The sequence below is a fragment of the Euprymna scolopes genome, chromosome 20 (assembly GCF_053919585.1).
Source record: "Euprymna scolopes isolate OS-2025 chromosome 20, ASM5391958v1, whole genome shotgun sequence".
NCBI classification, from domain to species: Eukaryota; Metazoa; Mollusca; class Cephalopoda; order Sepiida; family Sepiolidae; genus Euprymna; species Euprymna scolopes.
In genome coordinates this window covers 90187676-90214988 of record NC_136501.1, presented here as the reverse complement: position 1 = coordinate 90214988, position 27313 = coordinate 90187676, and the positions used below count along the sequence as shown (strand labels likewise).

At 30.7% G+C, this 27313-nt stretch overlaps 1 protein-coding gene across 1 annotated transcript in view; it reads right to left on the bottom strand.

Moving 5' to 3' along the window:
* Positions 1-27313, bottom strand: part of LOC145241627 (uncharacterized) — a 377797-nt gene that overhangs the window by 285944 nt on the left and 64540 nt on the right. Inside the window, exons 13-16 of the mRNA XM_080104710.1 lie at positions 26788-26833; positions 24189-24215; positions 12861-12944; positions 6386-6488 (exon numbers count right to left, since the gene is read on the bottom strand). Of these exons, the coding sequence (XP_079960836.1) occupies positions 6386-6488; positions 12861-12944; positions 24189-24215; positions 26788-26833 (260 nt within the window). The remainder of the gene's footprint in view (positions 1-6385; positions 6489-12860; positions 12945-24188; positions 24216-26787; positions 26834-27313) is intronic.

Genomic DNA, 27313 nt, shown 5'->3' with positions numbered 1-27313 from the left:
TTTTTGCATTTTTTTTATTTATTTATATATGTTTTTGGCATTTTTTATCTATTTATATATGTTTTTTGTATTTTTTATCTATTTATATATGTTTTTTGTATTTTTTATCTATTTATATATGTTTTTTGTATTTTTTATCTATTTATATATGTTTTTTGTATTTTTTATCTATTTATATATGTTTTTTGTATTTTGTATCTATTTATATATGTTTTTTGTATTTTTGTATCTATTTATAGATGTTTTTTGTATTTTTTATCTATTTATATATGTTTTTTGTATTTTTTATCTATTTATATATGTTTTTTGTATTTCTTATCTATTTATATATGTTTTTGTATTTTTGTATCTATTTATATATGTTTTTTGTATTTTTGTATCTATTTATATATGTATTTTGTATTTTACTATCTATTTATATATATTTTTTGTATTTTTTATCTATTTATATATGTTTTTGTATTTTTGTATCTATTTATATATGTTTTTTGTATTTTTGTATCTATTTATATATGTTTTTTGTATTTTTTATCTATTTATATATGTTTTTTGTATTTTTGTATCTATTTATATATGTTTTTTGTATTTTTTATCTATTATATATGTTTTTTGTATTTTTTATCTATTTATATATGTTTTTTGTATTTTTTATCTATTTATATATGTTTTTTGTATTTTTTATCTATTTATATATGTTTTTTGTATTTTGTATCTATTCATATATGTTTTTTGTATTTTTGTATCTATTTATAGATGTTTTTTGTATTTTTTATCTATTTATATATGTTTTTTGTATTTTTTATCTATTTATATATGTTTTTTGTATTTCTTATCTATTTATATATGTTTTTTGTTTTTTTTATCTATTTATATATGTTTTTTGTATTTTTTATCTATCGGTTATTATTTCATTATTGGTTCTCCTTTAATGATCCTATCATTTCATACTGGTCCATATTTTTTCTACTATTACATATATATATATATATATATATATATATATATATATATATATATATATATATATATATATATATATATATATATATATATATAAACACCTTTTGAACCTTTTCAAATTTCATTTCTTCACTTTCGGTTTTTTACATTTATTTTTATTCTTATTTTTTTAATCTATTTATTTCCGTTTCCCCTATTTACTGTTTCTTTCTCCCTCCCCCTTCTTTCTCCTCTTTCTCATATGTCTTCCTTTTTTTTTCGTTTATTATTTCATTATTGGTTCTTCTTTAATGATCTCAATTATTTCATAGTGGCATATATATTTTTTAAACATTACTTACATGCCTTTTGGCCAAGATCAAAGTGTAGTATCTGTTCTTCAGATGCTGCAAGCTATGACTAGCTATGACTAGCTATGACTAGCAAAGACCAGATGTGGGGGCAACCCCACATGCCTGACTATTAACCAGCTCCCATTTCCTACCTCTCGGGAGCTGGTCCCCTTTTTCCCTTCCCCCTCCCTTCACTCCTCACATTAAAAATCGGCCTTGTGCCTAATTTGCTCGGTGGGGGAGCAAATAAATACAATCTGTTCATATACATATATATATTACTCTTCCGATTTACCCTCATATGTTGTACCTACTTTTAATTATTTTTTACCATATTATCCTATTCCTTCATTCTCATTTCATATCTAAATGTCATTAAGCCAGTTTTTCTATATTTGCATTTTTGTATAATTCTGGCCTTTCTCTTCTTCTGATTAGAAGTCAATCTATCCATAGTTTTGAACCCCTGGTGGCACATCGGCCATCCACAACTGTGTAGATGCTTTTGTAGTGAGGAGTTCTTTTTTGGAGTGAGGCGCCAACCTTCTCAGAAGGTACATACAGCGCTTAGCTTTCCCAAATAGTCACCCATCTGGTACTGGACATGCTCAACATTGCTAACTTTTGGTAATCTGGCGAGAACTGGTGTGTCAATGTGATTGTGGCATATGTCTGATGAGAAGTACTTAGCTTTAAAATGCTGTGGCCTAAAGAGGTTTTCTTTTCTTAATTTTCCTCTTTTACTTTTCCTTATTTCTTTGATGATATTAATATAATAAAATTATATATAACTTTTATTCTTCATCTTTCATCTATTATATAAATCTCACCTGTCTGTTTAAATGTATGTATGTATGTATGTATGTATGTATGTATGTATGTATGTCTAAAACTTTCGACAGAGGCGACGGATTTTCACGATATCCATATCATTTTGAAGCTCAACCATTCGAATGACAAATATCGAAAAATTTGCCCAAAAACATTAATTCCTTCACCCTTAACTGGGCACTTTTCTATAAGGAGGGGTCGCTTTTTTCGCCGATATTTTCGAAAGTCATTCCCTCTTTTTGATTGATTAGCCTTAATTTAAACCTTCGCCACTTCTAGGCACTATTTATAAAGGAGATCAATAAAGTCTTGAATCAGTTTTCTGTGACATACTATTCTGTACTTTTTTAAATATACAATCTTGTAAGTATACCACCATGTTGTCTTATTTATTATTGGTCCTTCAAAGTCACAACATTAATATTCTAAATTTAGTATTTGTCTGTCTGAAGCTGAAACTATACTATATGTCAGTGTTCAATTCAGTTTACAATACTATTTCAGGATAATATACTATCTTTGAATGCTCAATTCACAGATTACCTCGGTATTAACGGAGTTCGAGACGATTATTTAAGGGAGATAACTAGTATCAACTAAACAAAAATAGGCATTTTTCTTTTTTTTTTTTTTTTTGCCAGAGATAATTTGAGACGCTAAAATAATTGATTGAACAATAAAACAATTTAAAATAATAATACACGAATACTATTTTTTATAAACTGCTTTGGCAATTCTTCTTATTATTTAATATTAAATAGTTTACAAAACAAAAAAAAAATCATATTTAGAGAGGGGCGGGTCTACTTTTTTAATAATAATATTGCTGCAGCAGTAGGTGTGTCAGTAACTGACCTTACGAATGCGTGAAAAAATATTGAATAATTAGACTCCCTGTCTTTCCAAGCTTATAATTACTCGAAAAATGTAATTCAAACCTTAATTTTTTTTCAATTAAAGGAGCAAGCACCAAATTTGTTTTTTTTTTTAAATCGGTTTTCTTTAAAAGATTTGAAAAAATAAAACGAAATCTAACTTAGGTCAATTATAAAAAATCGATATAAATTCCCCAAAAACACTTACCTTTAAAAATTACTAATCAATGTGTAGTTGCATTCTTCGTTGTTAAGAATTTATCCATATTTATATTTTTAAAATCCATTTATTTTTTAAATAAAAGAATTTTTTAAACGCCTATTTGAAACGCCATCATGCAAACATTTTACGTTTTTATTTAAAACCGGAAATATTTTTTTTATTATTATTGTTTTGAATTATGGGTGGACAGAAGGAAGTAAATACCTGAAAACTAGTCACATTTTATTTATAATTTTTTGCCTTAAAAAAAAAACAGTTCGAGAAATATTTCTTTTCTTTTCTCAAAAAATACGCGTGTTTTTGATTTAATATATTTAATTTCCACTTCATGGAGTGAATTTTTTTTTTTAATATCTAAAAAAAAAAAATTGAATGAAATAGAAATAATTTTCGTAATAAAACGAAACTTTCTGTACAATATAAGAAGATTATAAGGTTTCATTAAAAACAAACAAAAAAAAAAAGAACAACGTGTTTTTTTTTAAGTTTTAAACTTCGCACTTTACAGGTAAATTTCTAAAAAAAAACACTTCGTTTTTGTTTTAAATTTGAATATATTATTTATTGATCTTTTATCTTCAATTTGTGATATATAACACTTTGGTGAGTAAATTAATTATTTACTTTTTAATAGCTATTTCAAAGGGGGGTGAATTTAAAAACAAACGTTTGTCTAAAATATTTTATTCGGTTTATTGGAAAGAGCATAAAATTTCACATTGACCCTGAAAATATTGTAAAAATTGAATCAATAGAAAAATGTTGATAGATTTTTAAAGTTTAAAAATTGAAAAATATTTAACTCGTAAAATTCAATTGATTTCATTACGTAAAAAAAAATTGGCTGCATTGACGCTGGCCGGCACTTTGTAGACACCGTTTTTTTTTGTTTTTTTTTAATAAAAAATAATATTTCTATTACTTTTTATACAACTTTAATAGTTTATTTTGGAAGTATAATCCATAAAGAAAATAAACAACCCACTTTTAAAAGAGAAATTACGAGTTTTTTTTTATATATTATTTGCAGTTTCGTGTTAGAGGTGTAAAAAATTCCCCCAAAATTCTGATACACCTACTGGAGCAGTTGACAATTTATTATTATTATGATTAAATCGGCTAATTATTATTTTTAATTGTAATAAGTAATTTTATTGTTTTTTTTATTTTAATTAGATAGTTTTATCTATAGTATTGTAATTAAACAGTTTTTTTTTTTTTTGCAATATCAACAAATTAGTGCCATTGTCTCTTTCTTTTATTTTTAGAAGAGGAACGAAGTAGTGTAGTATATATTCGTTTATGGTCAAACCATCCTCCCAGACATTACCTCCTCCTTAAGGTGGCAGTGTAAACTAACAGAAAAATGTCCTATCTGACCACATGTTTTTGCTTAGTATATTGTGGATGTATTTTAAAAATCAATTCCAATAGAAATTATATTTTATTCTGATCTTAGCTCACACAATAAATCAACAAAACCATGGCCATATTATTCCTCTGCATTCACAGAAAGATCACGCTAGTGGGAGCCCAGACATTCATTCACATGTAGCATGGCACTTCGGATATAGTTGTAAACTTGGCCCTGAGTAACAAGTGAGAGGGAACGACATGTTAAGGATGGAGTCAGAGATGGCTTCGTACCCGAGTTGGAATCTCCCGACCTGCTTTAATCATGACACTCTGATTCCCGAAAGGATGAAACACTAGTGTCTGTAGGTATTTGAAAATTATATATATATATATATATATATATATATATATATATATATATATATATATATATATATATATCTGTAGAAATATATTTTCTTATAATATATACCAATCCTTATTTAAAAAGTTCAATGTAATTACAGAGCAATATAGTGAATAAATGACAAAAACTATATTCCAAAATTCATGATGTTGACAATCTTATAATTTATTCCTTTAATTCAGTTGACATTTACAATTCTTGACAGTATCTGTTTCATAGTGCAAAATCATTCAGTAATTATTATATCAATCAGTGAATCTATTATGCCCTTAACTCATCAGAAGAAATAGTTTTTTGTCATTTATTCACTATATATATATATATATATATATATATATATATATATATATATATATATATATATATATATATATATATATATGTATATACATTATAATGTGAGCAGACATCTTTAGATAGAACAAAGTGGCGGGCCGCTGTTCATGACAGGGCCCACTAATATGAAAGCGACAGGAAAACTGCTGCAGAGAATTACAGGCAAGACATGAAGAACAATGCTTTCCAACCACTCTTTATCTGTGCCGAAACCTAAACATAGATTCCATGAACAAAGCTTCTTTCTTAGAACTACACGCCTGTGGAATTGTCTTCCGTTTTCCTGCTTTCCGGCTGACTACAATATGGTTGTCTTCAAGTCTAACGTAAATAAGTTCTTGATGAGCCGTTCCATATAAGTTATCAAATTTACCGAATTTTCATTACTAATGATTACTATATTGTCCAATTTCTACTGTACACTCTTTAACCCTTATCCTTGAGTGGCCTCTTGGCCTTGATAATGTGGTGATGTCTGTGTAAAAAAAAAAAAAAAAAAAAACCTTGAACTCTGCTACCATTCTCTGTTCTCACTGCAGCAGAACATTTTAAGTAAAGATTAGGCTTATCAAGTTATGATCCTTACAATCATATTATTGGGCTTATCAGTCATCTCTGCACTTACTGATAATCCCACCCCACTCTCCAGGGTGATCACACACACACACACACACACACACACACACACACACACACACACACACACACACACACACATATGAAATACACATATACACCAATATTTATTAGAGCCTTATGGCTTGCATAGCTGATGTTATTACTTCAATGTTTTAGAGCTTACACATATATACACACATGAAATAAACATACACATTAATTTATCATTAATGTCATACGCAGCTGCTGCCGATACTTTGGCATCAACAGTTAATGGCTCTGCTGATGCTTTCTTCCGTGTACTCACAGAACATCAATGCATGTACATTCAATGTATATAGAAGTAGAACTCAACTAAGCATTATTAATTTTTTTTTTACTGCAAATTAAAATATATACAGAGATTAAAACGGAATCTTAGAAAGGGAAATAACTCAGTTTCACTTACCCATGATTAACTCCCTTGCCAAGATTCCTTTGTCGCCCTCACGTCTAAAGATTGCGCTGTCTCTGGCCAAACAGCCAATGGGAAGCAAGTCAAACTCTTTCTTCTAAAATGTGAAAAAGAAAATGGAATAATGAGCCAGTCAACCATATGTTGTTAGAATTAATATTATTTAGTATACTTGACATATTTATTTGGAGTTAGAATCATCCACATTGTAGACTCTGACATAATGAGATTAATAGGCACTTGGACATTGGCATTACTGTTATGGAATAACTTTTTTGCTTTGATTTTGAAGATTGCATAACAGGGGAGACAATGCAATTTGTTGCATAAATTAAAATTTTGTAAAAAAAACGTTTTTTCTCCCAGCAAGAAAAAAGTCAAATAAAATCTAATGACTCGTAATTTTACTTCTTAACTGTGTTATTACACTTCAAACCTCTCAGACCCACACGCTGTCTGGGATCGCCGCAAAGGAATAAACAAATAAAACAGGAAAGAAATAAAAATCCGACTCAGCATTTTTTTAAAAAGTGCAAATGAAATGCATTTGTATGTGGTTCTTCCAAAACAATGCATTTCATTATATTTCCAAAATCCTTTCGCACACACGTGTGCTTTTTAAAAGTCTTTCTCCTCGCCACCTTTACATGTCCATCTTCCCTGGCTTGCAACTTGCTTCTCCTCTCAACCACGCGTTTTTTTTCTCTCCTTTTCTTGTGACGCAATCTTGCGCACACTTGCTAATTTACATACATGCTTTAACGGCTGCTACTAATATTTTTGCTAGTCAGCTATCCTTTGGCTGCTGCTACTGATTTTCTCACACGCGCCCATATGCGCTTTGTTACATAAATTTTAAAAGTCATACATTTTGACGACCTTCATTCTTTTCAGAAATTTAGATTTTGTAAAAAAAAAAAAAAATGTTTTCTCAAAGCAAAAAATAAATCATATGCATTCATTTTGGAATTTTAAATTTTGTGTAAAAAAAAAAATTGAAAAAAAATTCTCTTTTGTGTTATTATAAGTTTTGAAAATTTTATTTTAATTTAATAAATGTTTATATAATTAACGTTTCATTTTGTGTTATTATAATTTTTGAAAATTTTATTTTAATTTAATAAATGTTCAGTTAATTAGCATTTTATTTTGTGTTATTGACATTTTCAGACACGGCCTCTCTGTTCTAGAGATTTTTATGATTGGCCCCCAAAATCAACAGAAATGATTATGACCTGGTCCCTGTTGATTGTGGTATAATGCTCGTTGTGTGCAGTTCTAAGAGGTCCACCCTCGCATGCTATGCTTGCTCTCTTTGAGAATGGGTTAGTTTATTGCTAATCGCATGAAGTGCCCTCACCAGGGAATGCCGACGGGGCCCGCTCAGGTACTTTTTGCAGGTCAGGGTGCTCCTCCTCAGGGGCGCTGACTTCTTAATCCTACTTTCCGATCATGGTGTCTAAGTTCTTGCAGTGGGAGAGAACTAAATACTCTCCCTTACGTTCTGCGATCTTCAAAATGAAAACAAAAAAGTTGTTCCGTGAAAGTAATGCACAAAGGCCAATTAACGTTGTGGCCACGTAAATTTCTAAACTAACGGTTTTTCTGCATTCAGCTGTCCAATAAAATCTAACATTTTATATTCATTATTAGTTTATTACTTAAAGGTAAACAAAATTTTATTAACCGGTAATTTTAAATTTTATCCGATTTCAAGTTTTAAATCTTGACGTAAGGATCCCATCTCCACTTACCGCATCCAAAATGACGTCTACGCTATGTCTGCTGTTTTCATTTGTTTACTTTTTCAGAAGAGAAGTCTCTAATAACCTTCTTCGATGGCATGTTTTCCATCTTATTTGCTTTCAAACAGTATTCTTATGTTAACAATTAAATAAAGAAGCAAAGTCTGCTCATTAGCTCTCTCTATATATATACATTATGCAAAATGCTTCAAGCAAACTGCATCGCCCTTTTATAAATAAATTCATGTTTTCAACCTGTAAACTTATTTTTACAAGTAAATCAAGGTCTCTGATGAGCAACGTGTGGACAACTAAAGATTGTGTTATTTTTTATGTCTGTTGTGAAACGATTGTAAGACAACAAAACTATAAGTAATTGCAAGAATGAAATATTAATTTTAAGAATTATGACGTTTTATCACAATTGGAACTGATCTCGCTCTTTCTCCACACACGCACACGCACGCGCACACACGCACGCGCACACACGCACGCACGCACGCACGCACGCACACACACACGCACATACACACACGCACACACACGCACGCACACACACACGCACGCACACACACACGCACACACACACACACGCACACACACACACGCACACACACACGCACGCACACACACACGCACGCACACACACATGCACACACACACACGCACACACACGCATGCACACACACACGCACGCACACACACACACGCACACACACACACGCAAACACACACACACATACACACACACACATTTATTCATTTCAGAAGATCAGAACAATATCTACTACGTTCTTACTTTTATTTTCCTTATAAAGTGGGCATTCTGACGGGGCTCTCTCCCAATAAGTTATTATAATAAATCCGTATTTCTGTCTGTTTGTCTGTTTGATTGATTGTTTGTTTGTTTGTTCACAATGACGTCATTGGCGTCATAGCATGAACCTGGTATAATATACATACATATGTGCTATGACGTCATACATAATGTACAGATGACATCATGTATGGGGACGCAAAAATGAAAGTAAAGATTCACTGGGAAACGCCAGACCACCTGCTAGTATATATATATATATATATATATATATGTATGTATATATAATTTTGTTGGTTCTCTATTGTTTTCTTCATTTCTTGTGTAGAAATGAAGGAAACAATAGAGAACCAACAAAATTTGATAAAAAATATGGAATCAAAACGAGAAAAAGCCCACCAAACATCCCTGCTCTTGACAATTTCGAACTTGATATGCTAAACATGGTAAAAGGCTTAAAAAAGAAGAAAAAACAAAAATACATGAATCCCAGACTACAAAAAATAAATGAAACATTTAAAAAGATCAAAGATGATGACATGCTGAAGGTACCTGCAGACAAAACTATGAACATTTACTCCATAGACTATAATAAATATAATGACTTGATCCTAACAGAACTGGGGAAAAAATATAGAATTGCAGAAAACAGTGAGTTAGATAGTATAAACACATCCATTAAAGAAATATGTGAAGAAATAGGCATTAGCAATAAAATAGAGGTATTTACCCCATTAACCCCAAGATTTACTTTGAAAGACCACAAAGAAAACTTTAATATAAACCCTAACATTAGGCTTATATCCCCATGTATATCTGACATAGGAAATATAAGTAAAAAAATTCTTGATAGCATTATACCTAAGATTAAACAGAAAATAACAAACCACCTATGGATATCCTCAGATGAAGTAATAGATTGGTTCAAAAATATAAGTATTAGAAGTAACAGTATGTTAATTAGCTTCGATATAGACGCATATTATCCCTCCATAACACCACAACTCTTTAAAGATGCAATATCCTTTGCAAAAACTCTCACTAGCATAACCAAAATAGAAACAGATATAGTTAACTTAGCGAGACGATCAATAATAAAATATGATAATAAACTTTGGACTAGGAATAACAGGGACCTAAACTTCGACATCACGATGGGATCGGCAGACTCCAGTCAGGCAACTGATGTAGTAGGCCTATACATATTGCAGAAACTAAGTGAAGAGATTCCAGAGCTAAAAGGTGGGCTATATCGTGATGATGCTCTGTTTTACATAAATGGTAGTATAAGAATAGTTAAGAACACAAAAACTAAGATAAAGAAAATATTTAATGATTTAGGACTAACAATAACCTTCAATGAAAACTACAAAACCGTTAACTTTCTGGACTTTACCCTAGATATAATAAATAAAACTTATGAACCTTACCACAAACCTAACCAGGCATTGTACTACATTGATAATAGATCTAATCACCCACCATCCATGAAAGCTGCAATAATACCAAACATATCTAAAAGACTATCTAAAATATCAATTAATGAAGACAAATTTAACAAAAATAGGGAGTACTATAACGAAGCAATAAAAAAATCAGGTTACAATAAAAGAATACAGTACATAAAGAACCATAATGTTGAACACACTAACTTTAGGACAAATGTAAATATAATATCATATAATAGAGTAATGAATAGAAATAGAAATAAAATAGGAACAAATAACAGAACTGATAACAACATAAGTACCAGCACTCGTGAAAAAACAATAAGAAGGGAGAACAACACTAACACAAATAGAAAGAACAGGAGGAAGCAACAAACATGGTTCAACATCCCATACTCTATACATATTAAAAATAATATTCCAAAAGAATTCTATGAAATAATAGATAAAAACTTTCCACCAAGCAATAAATTAAGTAAAATCATAAACAAAAACACTGTAAAAATTTCTTACTCAACCTCACCAAATTTAATTAGAAATATAATAGGAACGAACAGAGCCAAAATAGAAAAAGCAAATAATAATAACTTAGCAAATAATAGGAATGAAAACTGTGGATGCAACTGCCGTGTAGCTATGGAATGCCCGTTAGAAGGAAATTGCCTCGTATCAGATGTTGTATATAAATGTGAAGTTAAAACTAATAGAGGTGTAAAAGCATACATTGATAGTACGAGCACTCAGTTTAAAACCCGGCTAAACAATCATATTTCATCATTTAACAAAAACAATAATAGTAGCAGAAATATAATAAATAACACAGCAAACACTAATAATACTAATAATAACCATAGTGGGAGGGAAACAAATAGAAAGAAAAATAATAATGACACTGCACTTGGGGAATGGATACGTGAGCTAAAAAGCAAAAATATAGAGTACACTTTGAAATGGTCCGTGATAGGTAGGGCAAAAAGTTATCATCCATCAAAATCAGGCAAATGTTCCTTATGTTTACTAGAATCCTACAAAATACTAACATCTGATAAAAACTCATTGTTAAATCACCGTACAGACAACATACAAATATGTCTGCATAAAAATAAGTTCCTAATATCAAGATATAGATAATAAGTAAACAAATAGATAGACAAAAACTGAACAAAAATATTTTCTTTTCACCAAAAAAAAACCGAGTTTAAGATAAATGAATAAAAAAAAAAAAATTAGAATAGCAAATAAACTTATAAATAACAAACCTGAACACAACATAAATACACATGATTAATAAATAATAATATGATAAATAAAAAAATTAGCAAAAATGACAAAGATTAATAATTGAAACAAAAAATAAATAAGTTATTTCCCTTTGACTACTAAATTATAAGGTAAATGCACAAATTCTAAAAGATGTAAGTTAATGACTGAATAAATAAGAAACAAAGAATTGATAGAGTTAATTCCCTTTAATCGCAAAATCAGAAAAGACCGTAAACTTGACACTAAACATTATAAATGGGAAATAACGAAAATAATTAACAAAAAACATAATATAAGAATAATAAATAATAAATATGTACATAATGATAACCATTTTAGCCTAATAATAAAATAAATACGGAAAAAAAAACAATAACAGAAAAAAATACGTATAGACGGCTAAAAAATAAAATGTAACGTAAACACCCAAGAGATACGAAAAAAAAAGGAAAAAATTACTAGCTTAAGAAGAAGTTAAAAAATTAATTAAATAATTTCGTAAATAATAAATCAAACGTAATAAAAGAAGAAACAAAATAAGAATGCAGAATTAACATAATTGATATTAGATACATAAATTGGAAAGAAATTAAAAAACCAAAAAATACGAAAATAAGGCTAACAAAAAGAAAATATAGATCTATAAAAAAACCCATGGAAAATTTTTAAAGATGGCAACCTCGATAAAAAAATTCCATCCCCATGTGAGTTTTAAAAACAATTTTTTGACTGTAATTAATTGATTTTAATTGTCCCCGAAGAGAACGGTAAATAATGAAAATTCGGTATGTTATAATTAAAACAACCGTTTGTCCTTTTACCCTTCGAAACAGCTGTCAGACTAAGAAAAAATATATAATAACATGTCATAAAAAAATAATAAAAACAAAAATTGTGTACTACTAAAAAAAATGGTGTTGTTTTTTCTGATTGTATAAATTATATTGCTCTGAATTCTCATCGAGCTAAACCGAGGTTAATATTGGTACAATAATCAATATAATACCATTTAAAAGGTATTAAAATTGATTGTTAAAAAAATCCACACACACACACATATATATATATATATATATATATATATATATATATATATATATATATATATATATATATATATATAAAGAGAGAGACAGAGACAGACAGACAGACAGACAGTTGCCAGTCTTCCTGCAGTTATACGTCTTCATACCAACCTTATTATTTCTGGTGCGATGCAAATAGTCTTTGTGGTTTTCTGTCCGTAGTTCAATCATTTTCAGATTTATTTCAGCTTCTCCCTGAAAGATACAAAAACGACAATCAGTATATTTGTAATTTTTTCTCTTCCAACACGTGTATATAATCATACAATAAAATATTAAATACGTTTAAAATTTAAAATAAAATAAGAGTATTTATTAAACAAAATATACTTTAAAAACTAACTGGGAACTTAAACATTTGATTCTGAGGTTAAAATTAAAATGAGAGTAACGTGAAATAAAGAAATAGAAACCTTTAAGAAAGAGGTTATATCCCCGAAATATTATAATATTCTGGCTTCACATGTACAATTCTAGATATAGAAGAAAAATGTGGAAGCAGATAATATTTATTATAAAAAAAATTGACACTTGTGCATTTTAGTTTTGGAGGACAAGTTTTTTTGTTTTCACCTTTGCAGGATTCGATCCTCATAACACGCGGAGAATTTCTTAAAGTTATCCAAAATAATGCACAACTATCACATTAAACTATTTCTTTCATATAATAAAATTTATCTTCTTGTATTCAATGTTTTTTTCCAGCGTTTTAAATCTCTCATCTGGCAGTGTTTGCGTCGGCTTTTCCCGGCAACTTTTCCAGCTGCTTCATGCCGACACGATCCCGAGTCAGATTCTGGATTAGTATCCAAAATGGAACCCTAAACAAACAACATTATCTTCAGCAGCATGCGATCATTAACTACTTTAAATACAAACATTAAGCATAAGCTTGAGATTGTCGGACTGACTTCCTTATCTTGGTTGTTATCGTCACAACGTTTCGGCCGTTTTGCCCTTCGGCCTTCATCAGGTGTTTTGTATCGAACTGGAGAACCGTTTGTTAGGAGTCTCGAACCCAACCCTTTATTATTGTTACGGGGGTACCGTGTTCGGACTCCAGCTAGGCTCTGGGACATAGTTGCTGATTCTCTGTTTTGAATGTTACTTTTCACTGCCTTCGTTCAGGATTGAACTCAGCACCTTTGTGTAACTGTAAACTTTGATACAATGATAAAAATACAGACAATTATTAAGCATAAGCATTTGTTATTGTTAGTTTTCAAATACTATTCAACTATGGTTATTTGGAAAATTCAGAACATTTCGTGGAGAGAACACTTTGCTATATTCGATGTTATTGCCGGTTAGTCTGAATCTGTGTGGTTGGTGCGTTTAGAAAGAGTTTAGTGATATTGAAAACATTATTTGAAAAAATTTAGAAACACCAAATAATGTTATATAATTTTGTTCTTATTTACTTGCTTTCCTACGAGGGCAGAGTTAGACACAAGGTCGATTTTTAATGCGGGGAAAATCCACCTTCCCCAAAAGGGGCACTCTGGATATGAACAAAAATTAAAATTGCCTCAGTCTGGGAGGATTTATCCTCCACTGATCGAGGACAGAAATGGTGAAGTGTAGTATTAGAACAGGTACTACACCCTGTTCCTAGTCTAAAGACCGAGTAATTTTGTTATTAAAGGAATAAAATCATTAAAAAAAATTTTTTTCTAAGACTATTGCTGGTATACATCTTTTTCAAAGCAAGCTTTTTTTCTCTTCATTCTGCTGTTGGTATTAACTGTAAGATGATTCATTATTACTAGAACGCTCGGCATAACATGATCATCAAATACGTTTAAATATGATATTTTAATTTATGCAGATTTAGTATTTATTATTATAAAGTCAATTCTGTATTGATTATTATATTGTACCCAATATGTAGCAGTGATTTCAAAAGTAAAGAAAAAATATATATATATGACTTTGGTGCCATCAGCTAGAATCAAAACCAAAACATTTAGCTCTCCTGCGGTATTCGATACGATGTGACCTAAAAACAAATAGATATCAGAACTTTAAAATTAATGCAGTTTAATGTATAAATGTATACTTGTACATGCGTAGAGAAGCGCTTTAAGTCGACTTACACCTGCCAAGTTCTGATTTTTCAATTTTGACCCCTTAACAGTTATTTTGACCACCTAAAAACCAGTTTGAATTTGTTCTACAAGTAAAAATACCCTATATATCAAGTTTCAACTCTGTAGACCAAAAATTGACAGAATGGTTTAGTAGAGACCATTCCCCCCACACACAAATGGTTCATGTAAATTGTCCAAAAGGGTGTTTTTATAAAAAAAAAAATTAAGGTAAACATCTGAAGAGTACGTGACTAAATATGCAGCAATAACACAATTTCGCAGACTTGTTGATTGCAATACGAAACAATATTGTAATGGATGCCCTTTAAAAAATAATAAATAATTAACTGAGAAAACTTGATATGTTTAACTTGGAGAATTATTATGCTACACTGTATATCCTCTGGAACCCAATAAAAAGGCATTCATTGAGCTTGGACTTTTTTGTAAATTTACAAAATTTATATAAAAAAAGATCTTTTTCATTATAGAAAACTTTATTTGTGAGAAAGATTTTTTTTTTAACCCATTATTGGTAGATACAAACCGAGTTCGTTTCAAGAAGTGATTAACCTAGTAACTGATTACCCTAGTAAATAATTAATGATTATGGGGTTTTAAATTTTCCAAATAACTTTAGGAAATAATGTTTCCAATGATTGACTATCTTCTTTTGCATCAATCAAATAAATGTTATACTTCAATTAAGCAAAAATTATTTCAGGTGTAAGAACAGATGTCTACCTATAATTACAAGTTAAAGATACGTCCTTGACAATCAGCCCAACAGAGGATGGTTCACTGTGGCATCTTTTGGCGCTGCTTTATCGGGCTGAGGTATTTGTTCTAGGTAGTCCTAGGAGGTCCACCCTTTCAGGCTTTATCTTACTTTATGTAAATTTACATGTGGGAAATCCCTAAGCATAATCATGTTGACACACTTGTTAGATCACCAAAATTAGGTGAGGCTGAGCTTCGTCAGTACTAAATGGGTGACCATTTGGGACTAACAGGTGCTGTATGTGCTCTCCGCTTATCTCGGCATTGTTTCCATTCGTCCTGGACTTGCCTTTGACCCTGGATTGAACTAATGTTGATCAAGAAAAGGTGTAGTTGGGATTGCGCAACCCTTGCTTCACAATTATGCATGTAGCGTCTGTTACAGGAGGTATCCATTGTCTTTCAAGACTAAACGGAGGTCACGAGAGAAGCCTAATGGCCACACAATCTACCAGACCACTGTCGGTAAACTATTGATTGTGGCTGATTGTTGCAATATTTTGGACCTATTAATGGGGTATGATCCCACACGGACGATTCTATTTATAAACGATGCTGCTAAGAACTGACGAATCAAATAAATTCACGTTCTGCTACAAACCAATCAGAAACCAGAATTGCTTCATAAATATTAAACCTTTTCTGGAGCAATTTCACATGTTCCTTCCCAGGTTTCGACACGGTAAGAATATTTTGTTCTGTGGAACTGTCTACTACAAACAAGTCACCTACCAGGACTTGTGTGTAACGGCGAACCATCTGAAACTGTTCTGAAACTCAAAATGGCTGATCATAAATTTTTGTGTTTATTATCACAGGACTCTACAGACAAATTTACTTTTAGATGAACTTTGACAACTAAATATTTTCGTTTACTGGCAAAATAGAAAAGTTACTAGCCAAACCCATGCGATTTTTGGAATATGACATCTTCGTCCTGTTACAAGTACTACATCATAAAGATTTTTCTGTATATTTTTTTACATAAGTGTGATTCTAAGGACCGAATTTTATGTTTAGACTTGAACATACAAACATTCAAATTTCCTCAGATGGTCTTTTTCTTTTTTTAACAGCCTTTGTTAAAAAAAGGTATATCTTTCTATTAAACTTTTATTGTTTAAAATAACTTGAATTTGCTCGTTTTATTGAAAAGAGTAAAGATTTAAAAAAAAAAACATTTTTCATTCAGTAATAAACTTTGGAAGGTTGTCAGTGAAAAAGAAAATATAATCATCAAAAGATAAGCGTTTTATTATTTCTAGTCACCACGTGGAAAAATCACTCGCAAATGTGACTGTTTCACTCTGCATTCTAGGCTTCAACCTCTGTCCCACCGATGAAATGTTGCTTTCCTCTGCCTGTTTTACAAGTATTTTAATGGTGGATGCTCTGACGAACTACAAGCCCTTGTACCCCCTCAACGTAAATATCTCCGTCAAACCCGACAAGCAACAAAGTCCCACCCCTATACAGTAGAAATTCCTAGATGTAAGAAAGCCTTCTACTCTAATAGTTTCTTCCCCAGAACTGCTAGACTTTGGAATTCCCTTCCGTGTTCCTGCTTCCTGAACTGTACTGACATGCAGAAGTTCAAGTGTAATGTGGACAGACATCTTGTTGCTCAACTCCCTACATAGTATCCCTGCAACTTATGTCCCTGATAGTAGCCCCGTACATCAAAGTGGCACTGTGCCTGGTTTGGGGTGAAAATGTAATAAAAAAAAAACAACAACAAAAAAACTAACAATCTACCTGAACTCGCATTGATGAAGAATGTTCTGTCATTAAAACAGACGAATTATCCTATTCTGTTCTGAATTTGATTAAATGTGATAAATTGAAAATAGTTGTTTTCTGATGACAGATTCATCCTGTTAGGTCATTTAATGGCATGAAAGATTATTTATCGTAGATTTTTATGTGCACGTTATTCTTATGTGTAGGTTTTTTATGCATATGTTATTTGCAGTAGTATTTGGGTTGTATGGGTTTCTTTGTTATTATTATTTTAAACATAAAGTAGTAGGAAGTGATTAAATTTTGTGTTTTTTCTAATTTTTTTGTAAACTCTTTTAACTTTCAGAAAATTAAGTATATTTTCTACATGAACATTGTTAAATAGGTTCTTTATATTGTTTATTTGGTAGCATTTTGGTTTGAGTTGTTGTAGATGTTTACATGCAATGAATTCAATACGTTCAATGATAAAGAGTGACTGGCATTGCATGTTGGAGGTTCTTCTCCCTTCAGGAAATATGAATGAGGTTTTTTTTTTTGTTTTTTTTTTACATAGACGTCACCACTTATCAAGGCCGATAGGCCACTCAAGGATAAGGGTTAAAGAGTGTAGAGTAGTCAAAAGGACAATATAGTAATCGATAGTAATGGAAGTTCGGTAAATTTGTTAACTTAAGTGGAACGGCTCATCAGAAACTTGTTCACGTTGGACTTGAAGACAACCATATTATAGAAAGCTGGAAAGCAGGAAAACGGAAGACAATTCCACAGGCGTGCAGTTCTAAGGAAGAAGCTTTGATCATGGAATCTATGTTTAGGTTTAGGTACAGATAAAGAGTGGGGAAAATTATTGATAATGTTTTCAGCTAGTCTAGTGTTTCTTGTGAAAGTTTGGCGAGGGGGGACCATAGATTGAAGCTCAGTCGAACACTTTCCATGAAAATAACGATAAAGCAGAGACAAACTCGCAACATCTCTTCTGTGAGACAGAGGTTGCAGCGAAGAGAAAAGGACATCTCCCACCAGGCCCCGAAGTCTATTTTGAACTCATGTTTAGTGAATAAGACTAATTCATATTCTTGCTTATACCACCTTCTTCCTCCTTGCTCTTTTACGACCTAGTTGCCATTCTTTGATGAAAGACATGATGAAATGTAGTCTATTTCTTCGGGGAAAAGATTACACATGTCTTGCCATTTAGTTGATATGTAGTTTCTGATTTTTTCTTTTGAAAACTGAAGATATTTCAAACGTTATGATTTCAACATAAACTTCTGTCGTTTGTGATTGAATAATTAATAAAATGCTTCAGATTTCTTTTTAGATAAGGATTGATAGTTATTATTATTTGGATTATTCAGACAACTGTTCTCATCTTCGATGTTATTCTCACAACGTTTCTGCCAATGCAACCTCCGACCTTCTTCAGGTATATCTTATCGAGAACCTTTATACTAGAACTGTCCACAAGGATCTATAGTGTAATGAATAAAGTGATAAAGAACAAACTGTTCTAAGTATCAGTTTTTTGCAGGCTGAAAGTTCAATCCTCAGTGCTGGTGATACTAAGAAAATAATTACAAATTACTTAAGACTTCTGTCCAATCATAGCTGATGGCCCAAAAGCAAGCTATTCCTTTTTTTGTGTGATGGCAATCTTCTGTCTAATGAAACAATGGCATTCATTAGTTTGGTGCACTGCAGCATCTGTTGTGGCTGTACAGTTTGAAACAGTAATTGGTTTTCCAGATGCAGACGTGGGCGAGTTATAAGGAGACGTAAGTTTGCCCAGTTACCAGAGTCCCCCTCTCGCGTTGCAGGCAAAGTCTGATGGAAAGGCAAACCAATACAGTCAGAGCCAGTGCAGCTGCACGAGTTGCCAGAAACGTGTTGTAGTGTTTCAGCATCCGCCTATCCGAACTCCAAACTAGATTTATTTTTTGTCAGGGTTTAACTTTCTTAGCCTTTGCTTTTCTCAAGACATCCACAAGGCAGTGGAGCTATTTGGCCATAACTGTTGAAAATTTGAAAATATTTCCAATTTTGATGAAAATAATGATCCTCATTGTAGTTTTGTATTTTGTATCAAAATAAAAGCAAACATCCTTAAATGATTCTTCTTAAAAAGAGTCGGGCAAAAATTATGGATTAAATAAAAGATTCTGTTCGAAATTTCATACAGATTCCTCATTCATGCTTGATAAAAAATTCCCTGAGTTTGACAAGATACACCTAAAGAAGGTCAGAGATTACATCAGTGGAAACGTTCTCAAGATGGGAATGGTAAGCCAAATAGATAAAACATTTATTTTTTTACTTATAAATTTTATTTGTATAAGCTTTTATTTAGCTAAAGTATTTTTCAGAACTGTTAGAAGTTAAAAACAAACTCTTAATGTATAAGAGAATAACACTCAAGATGAGGACAGTAATACAATAATAAAAATTTTTTTTTTTTTACAAGGAAGTCACCACTTATCAAGGCCCGGAAGCCACTTGGGGATAAGTGTTATTGCGTGTACAGTAATCAATGGGATAATATTATAGTAATGGAGATCTGATGAAGTGCCTTACTTAAGGGGGCGGTTCATCAGGAATTTGTTTATATTAGACTTGAAGACATCCAAGTTGTAGTCAGGTGGGAAACAGGCAAACGGAAGAGAGTTCCACAGGCGTGCACTTCTAAGAAAGAAGTTTTGTTCATGGAATCTACCTTCAAATAATACAAAAGTTTGTTTTCTTCTTCTTCTTCTTCTTCTTCTTCTTCTTTTTATCATATAATATCACTTTTCCCTTGCCCAGGGGTCAGACTTTTTTTTGTTGATATTACACAAGTTCACTCGGCAGTTCCTAAAGTTCAGTGAGTCACCAGTCTTCAAATTCCATTCTGTAAAACCTTATCCAATCACTTTCTTCCGTTTTCTTTGGCCAGCCAATCCTCCTGCGATTCAAGATATCCATGCTTTTTGCAGAAGAATGAATACTCCACATGATCATACCAGCATAACCGATTGATCCTTAGGATAACTTCTATAAGTTATCTGGCTAAGTGTAGAGGTTTTAGCAAATCCTCTGTTGGGTTTGATTAGATTTCACATTGCACCAAAGCCAAGACATTAGTTATTTTGTTTACTTTCATTAGAATCTTTAGTTAGATCTTTTTAAATGGAAATCGCTTCGGACAAGGCATGAAGCCATTTGATGTAAGGAGTTAAAAATAAAATACTCTTTCATGATCAAAAACCAGCCAACAATAAGATTTGTGGTAAATCTTGAATTGTATTCATTTTGATACATTTTCCAAATGAGACAAGCACATTTCTGACAACTTTTTATAAATACCTATTGTAGTGATATGCAAATTAAGTATAATTTATATATGAGCAGATAGCTCATATTTATAAACCGACACCAACTAGAACAGGTGGTTGTTGAGTGCTTGCTTAGCGTTATACACGACATATCAATGGCGTTGCCGATAGGATATTCTCTGGTCTTTGAAGACCCGGAATACATAGAGACTTGGATGCGTTGCTTTGCTGCTAATGTGAGAAGCAAAATGTTGAAAGACAAGAGAGAGAGGAGAGGGGAATGAAATCACCGATTTGTTCACGGCTAATACTGGTTGTGAAGCAATTATGAAGGTTGCTACAATAGTTTACCCTCGAGAACTAGAAGAAATGATTTTCGAAGAAATAAGTCAGGTTATCAAGGGAAACATGAGGCCAAAAAAAAAAAAAAAAAAAGACTGGTGATTGCAGAAAGGACCAAGTTTATGGCAATGAAGCAGGAACTGGATGAACCGATAATAAAATATTTACACCGGTTAAGAAGTGCGAGTAAATACTGTGAATTCGAAAAATGAAGAGCAGACAACAGAAGAAGAGTTAATCCAACCAAGATTAATTGAAGTTATGCATAATTCGGCACATAGATATAAGCTAATGGAACAGTTAAAATTACAAACATGGCCTTGAATATGTGTCTAGAATTTATACAACAGCAATTAATACATACCTACAACCAAAATATAAAAAAAAAAACTACGAGAAAATAATGGCTGACAGAAACGAAAAAAAAATGTACTTACTGTGGAAAAATTCATGAAAGGAAAAAAGAAATATGGCCAGCGTTTGGAAAAACATGTTCAAAGTGTTTTAAAAAGAATCACTTCAAAGAAGTATGTAAAACGAAAAATGTGGAAAGAATAGAGAATGAAAATATACAAATTTTTGATGTCAAGAGGATAATATACAAAATACTGGATCAAGGAATGGAAATATAAAAATAAAAATTAAAATCAACAATTGTGTTGTTGAAATGCTGATACTGGCAGTGAAGTAACAATAATTCCCAGAAATTTGTGGGGAAAAAATGGGAAAACCGCATTAAAAAAAAAACAACGTACAATTACGTCAGTTTGATGGCTCGATTATAGCAATTATGGGTTACTTTGAAGGTTCAATACAACTAAAAGAAAAATATGAAGTAGTACCCATTATAGTTACAAAATGGCAAAAAAACGCATGGACTATTCGGTAATGTATTAAAAATAAATTCACGAAGTTGATTAATGAGATAGAAATGGAAAAAACAGGAAAGGAGACAAGTTATAAAAATTGTACACGATGATATACATTCTGGAGTGGCAGCTATGCAAAGATTAAAATTGGAAGCATGGTGGCTGGGGTACTCAAGAGACGTAGAAGGCTACATAAAAGGATGCAAAAAATGCACAGAACTCAGGAATTTCAAGCAAAAGAAAATACATGTGTGGCCCCGAGAAGCAGAACCGTGGAGCAGAGTACATATGGATCATGCCTATGTCAATGAGATAGGTCTATTATTAATATTAGTAGACGCATATTCAGGTTGGCCTGAAGTGATGAGAGTACCTGCTAAAAAAAGTACCACCATAAAAGAAATATTAAGAGTAATATTTTCGAGAAATGGGATACCGAGAACATTGGTAATGGATAACGCGCCAGAATTTGCGGATGCTGATTTACATGAATGGTTAAGAAAAATAGGATGCTTACAAGACCTCTCCCTACCACCCTCAGAGTAACGGGATAGCAGAAAGAATGGTCCAGACGGTAAAGAAGGGCATAAAAGCATGCGTGAAACAGAAGGAGAAAATGCTTTCCTACCAAGATTATTACTAAGTTATAGAACAATTCCACATGCAGGCAGGCCAGAAAGTCCATCTGCCTTAATGGGCAGACAATTAAGGTCCCCTTTAACTATGCCATATGCCACAAATCAAAAGATGTGGTACAAAGAAATCGGAATACAGAAGCCGAGACAGCAGAATATATTATGCAGAAAGGACATAATACTGCAATATTTAATAAAGAAAATGGAAACAGTGTTCTAGCTCATGCTGACCAAATAAGATGCCAAAGAGAATAATTGAATGAGGAAATGCCTTCAGAGCTGCCCATTATTGACGTAACAGAAGAGTTACTGCAGAATGATACTGCAGAGGAAGAAGTAGAGAGAGACAAGGTAGAAGAGGAAGAAGTAGAATGGGACAAGGCAGAAGAGGAAGATCAGAATATGCAGGAGGAACACTGCGATTATAGGGAAAGACGTGATAGATCCAGATCTCCAAGGAAAAGGATTGAGATAAAGGAAGATGTTCAGGAGGGAACGAGATGAAGTACAAGAAGTACTCGCGGCATAAAGCCCCTCCGTTATAGGGAGATGTAGTGATATGCAAATTAAGTATAATTTGCATATGAGCAGATAGCTTATATTTATAAACCGACACCGACTAGAACAGGTGGTTGTTGAATGCTTGCTTAGCGTTATACACGACATATCACCTATTATAATAGCAACTACATCGATTATCATTTAAGAAACGATTACAAGATGTTAGCAGAGTTTTTGTTAATTACTATCTATATTAGTCAAAGCAGACTCAACATTAGGAAGCATTCGTTTAGATTTAGAGTAATGAGCAACTGGAATGAGCTTCACCAATTCAGTCTTAAATGCAAAAGATACAAATAAAAGCAAACTAAGCAAGTATTGGTCCAGTAGGCAATACACTGTTCAATCCACCGTCTACTGAGGCTATAAGAAGACCAGACATAATGCGAGAGTTACAGACTATGTAACCTTTTTCTAGAAGGAGAGATTTCATGGTATCAAGGCATGTTAATACATCTCATATGAGATTTGGGTACTTGTACAGTTTAATCAAGGCATTAAAAAATGAAAATATCGAAAAAAGTGTTATATTGTACATATCCGTTATGGAATGAAGTTCTCTAGAAAAAAAATTCACTTAATTTCATCAAGTAGTTTTTTTTTTGTTTTTTTTTTACAGCGAAAAAACAATTTGTTATGATACCGAGCAAAAGGTAGTCGTAGTTCGATTTTTAGGAAGAAAAGCTAGTATTAAAGGTGGAGAAGGAGGTCGGCGCTTTAAACTGAGTTATCTCCCCGTGGCGTGTTCAAAAACTTCAAAGATGGCTACGTTCATTGCGCTCTCATAAAAACGTGTTTTTTCCACTGTAAAAATAAAACTACTTAAATTAAGTGAATTTTGTTTTTCAGAGATCTTCCGTCCAAAACGGATACGTACAATATAACCTTTTTTCGATATTTTCATTTTTTAATGTCTTGATTAAACTGTACAAGCACCGAGATTTGTATTCAGAAATATCAAAGCAGACAACTATATACAAAGAAATACAAATAAATATCATACATATTTGCCATGCAATAAAGGGACATAACTCTATTTTAAATGCTGTACCATTACAAGAATATACTTTCTTTACATTATACATTCCAATATCTATTAATTCGTACTTACATCAATCACATCCATTTGTTCTTGTGGCTGTTTAATAAGAAAAGGTCAATTAGTGCATGTTTAGTAAAAGCGAAAAAGATTAAAAGTTATTCAACTTGATGAGAGTTTTCTTTAAATATAAAGATTAATTTTGTTTTAATATTAAATAAATTTATTTCAAAATATACATACTTTTGATTTTGTTTCACTTTTTATTTAAACTACGCCGTTTTTTTAAAATAATTTACCAAAATAATTATTCAAAAAGAAGTATTTATTTTTACTCCATAATTATTTAGAAAAATAGTATTTATTTTTACCCAAAAATTATTTAGACAAAATAGTATTTTTTTATCAAATAATTATTTTTAAAAATAGTATTTTTACTAAATGATTATTTTAATAAATTATATATTTTACAAAATAATTATTTAAAAAATAGTACTTATTTATACCCAATAATTATTTAGAAATAATAGTCTTTACTTTAACCAAATAATTATATTTAGAAATTATATTTAGAAAATATTATTTTTACCAAATAATTATTGAAAAAATATTTTTCAAGTTAAATTTCACTATTATGGTCTTGTTTGGTTATTAAATTATTAATTGGACCAAATTTTTAATTCACTTTGTTACGGTAATGTGTTTTTATTAAATTTTATGACCTTTCGAGATTTAGAAGAAGTTTAAACTCATTTAAACTGTCGAATAGAAGTTCATTTCCGGCTTTAAAATTTTTAGTAAATCTTCATTTGTTTTAAAAGATTAAAAAATCTTAAATCTGTTTACATTTTATAATTTTATAAATAATGGTTCAAACAAAATTAACTATAATTTTATAACAATTTGGTTCAATTAATAACCAAACAATATAACAATACAGCAGAAACCCAGGATATGGCATTAATCTGTTCTGGGGTTGGTGAAATCGCAGTGTGGTGGGGCCTAAGCAAAATTTTATACAATACATATTTAAAATTATAACAAAATACAGTACAGTATATAATACACATGAATATAATCAAATAACATTATAATTAACACCGTGAGGTGGGGAAAATACTGTCACCAGGGGCCGGAAAAACATCGTATTCCACATCGTAACCTGAAAAAAAACTGTATCGCAGAGTCACTATGCCCCGGGGTTCTACTGTAATTAAAAAAACTTTCAAAATCCTATTAAAAATAATTTAAGACCTTTTAAAATCCGTTTAAAAATAATTTAAAAACTTTCAAAATCCTATTTAAAATAATTTAAAAATACTTTCAAAATCCTATTAAAAATAATTTAAAATCTTTCAAAATCCTATTAAAAATAATTTAAAAACTTTCAAAATCCTATTAAAAATAATTTAAAAACTTTCAAAATCCTATTAAAAATAATTTAAAAACTTTCAAAATCTTATTAAAAATAATTTAAAAATCCTTTCAAAATCCTATTTAAAATAATTTAAAAATACTTTCAAAATCCTATTAAAAATAATTTAAAAATACTTTCAAAATCCTATTAAAAATAATTTAAAAACTTTCAAAATCTTATTAAAAATAATTTAAAAATACTTTTAAAATCCTATTAAAAATAATTTAAAATCTTTCAAAATCTTATTAAAAATAATTTAAAAATCCTTTCAAAATTCTATTTAAAATAATTAAAAACCCTTATAAATCCTATTAAAAATAATAACCTGGTAAAAAAAACACAGCATAGGTAAAAGAAAGGCGAAACAAATGAAAGTAAACAGTTGTAAATAAATAATGTCGAAGTTAGAGCTAAATTATGAAAAATGCAGTTACAATTCTTTTGGCAGCAAAGAATATAAAAATCAAAATAAATTATTTCATTCTTATCCTGAGTATTATTGTCACAATGTTTTGGTTAATGTAATCTCCATCCTTCTGCAGGTATATCTTATCGAACTCGTGTGGTATAGTGAATAAAGTATTTGGTAAAATTCAGTTGAAAGTTACACTCTTCTGGAGGTTGGTGCAGGCGACACTCAAAATACAATTGCAAATTATTTAGGAATTCTACCCAGTTATGGCTGATAGAACAAGATCATGCTATCTCTGTGGATTAAATAAAGGATACTGTTAAAAATTCCATGCAAATAAAGATGTCCAAGTTTGACAAGATACACCTGAAAAAGATCAGAGGTTACATCAACGAAAATGTCGTTCAAATAACACTCAAGATGAGAACAGTAGTCTGAAGATTGCAAATAATATGAATAACCAATCCTCATCTCAAAAATTCAGAAACGTAATAGTTTTATTGCTTGAATAAAAAGTGAAAAATAAAAAATTAATAAAAAAAACGTATAATTGGAGTGATCAAAATGTATAATGATTTACAGATAGAATCTACAACTGTTTTTTTCATTCAATGAAATAGAAGACCCTTTTTAAGGATTCTCTTGGTAGTGGGGTCGATTAGAGGAGATTCACTTTTAGAGAAAGAATTTTAAAGAAAACAGTTTTAACTTAGTTCATAATTTGAGAGTTCATGTAAAGCAAAGACGGGGAGTAAGATGGGACACAAGGTTGAGGAAGTGAGTTTTGAAAAGACCTAGTAGAAGAACACCTTGGCTAAACAAAAAAACACCTGGGTACTTACATTTAACCATGGATGATTCAAGGCATCATCAATTGTCATTCTTTCACTGAAAAAATAATAGTAATAATAGAACAATAATAGCTATATATATATATATATATATATATATATATATATATATATATATATATATATATATATATATATATATATATATGAACAAATGATTAATAAAACATGTTAAAAGACATCTTGAAAAAGAGTTAAAAACATATTTAATTTTAAATAAGGAAACACAAGATAAGTGGACTATCCACTTATCTTGTGTTTCCTTTTTTAAAATTAAATATGTTTTTAACTCTTTTTCAAGATGTCTTTTAACATGTTTTATTAATCATTTGTTCATATTATAAGCTCTATTTCCTTTTCGGTTTTATTGAGCTTTTACACCTGGCTGAGTTTATTTTACTTGTAAATATTAACTCTTTAATATTTATAATATATTTTAAGTTTACCATTTTGATTACCTTGGTGAACTTATTGTAATTTTTATTATATATATATATATATATATATATATATATAG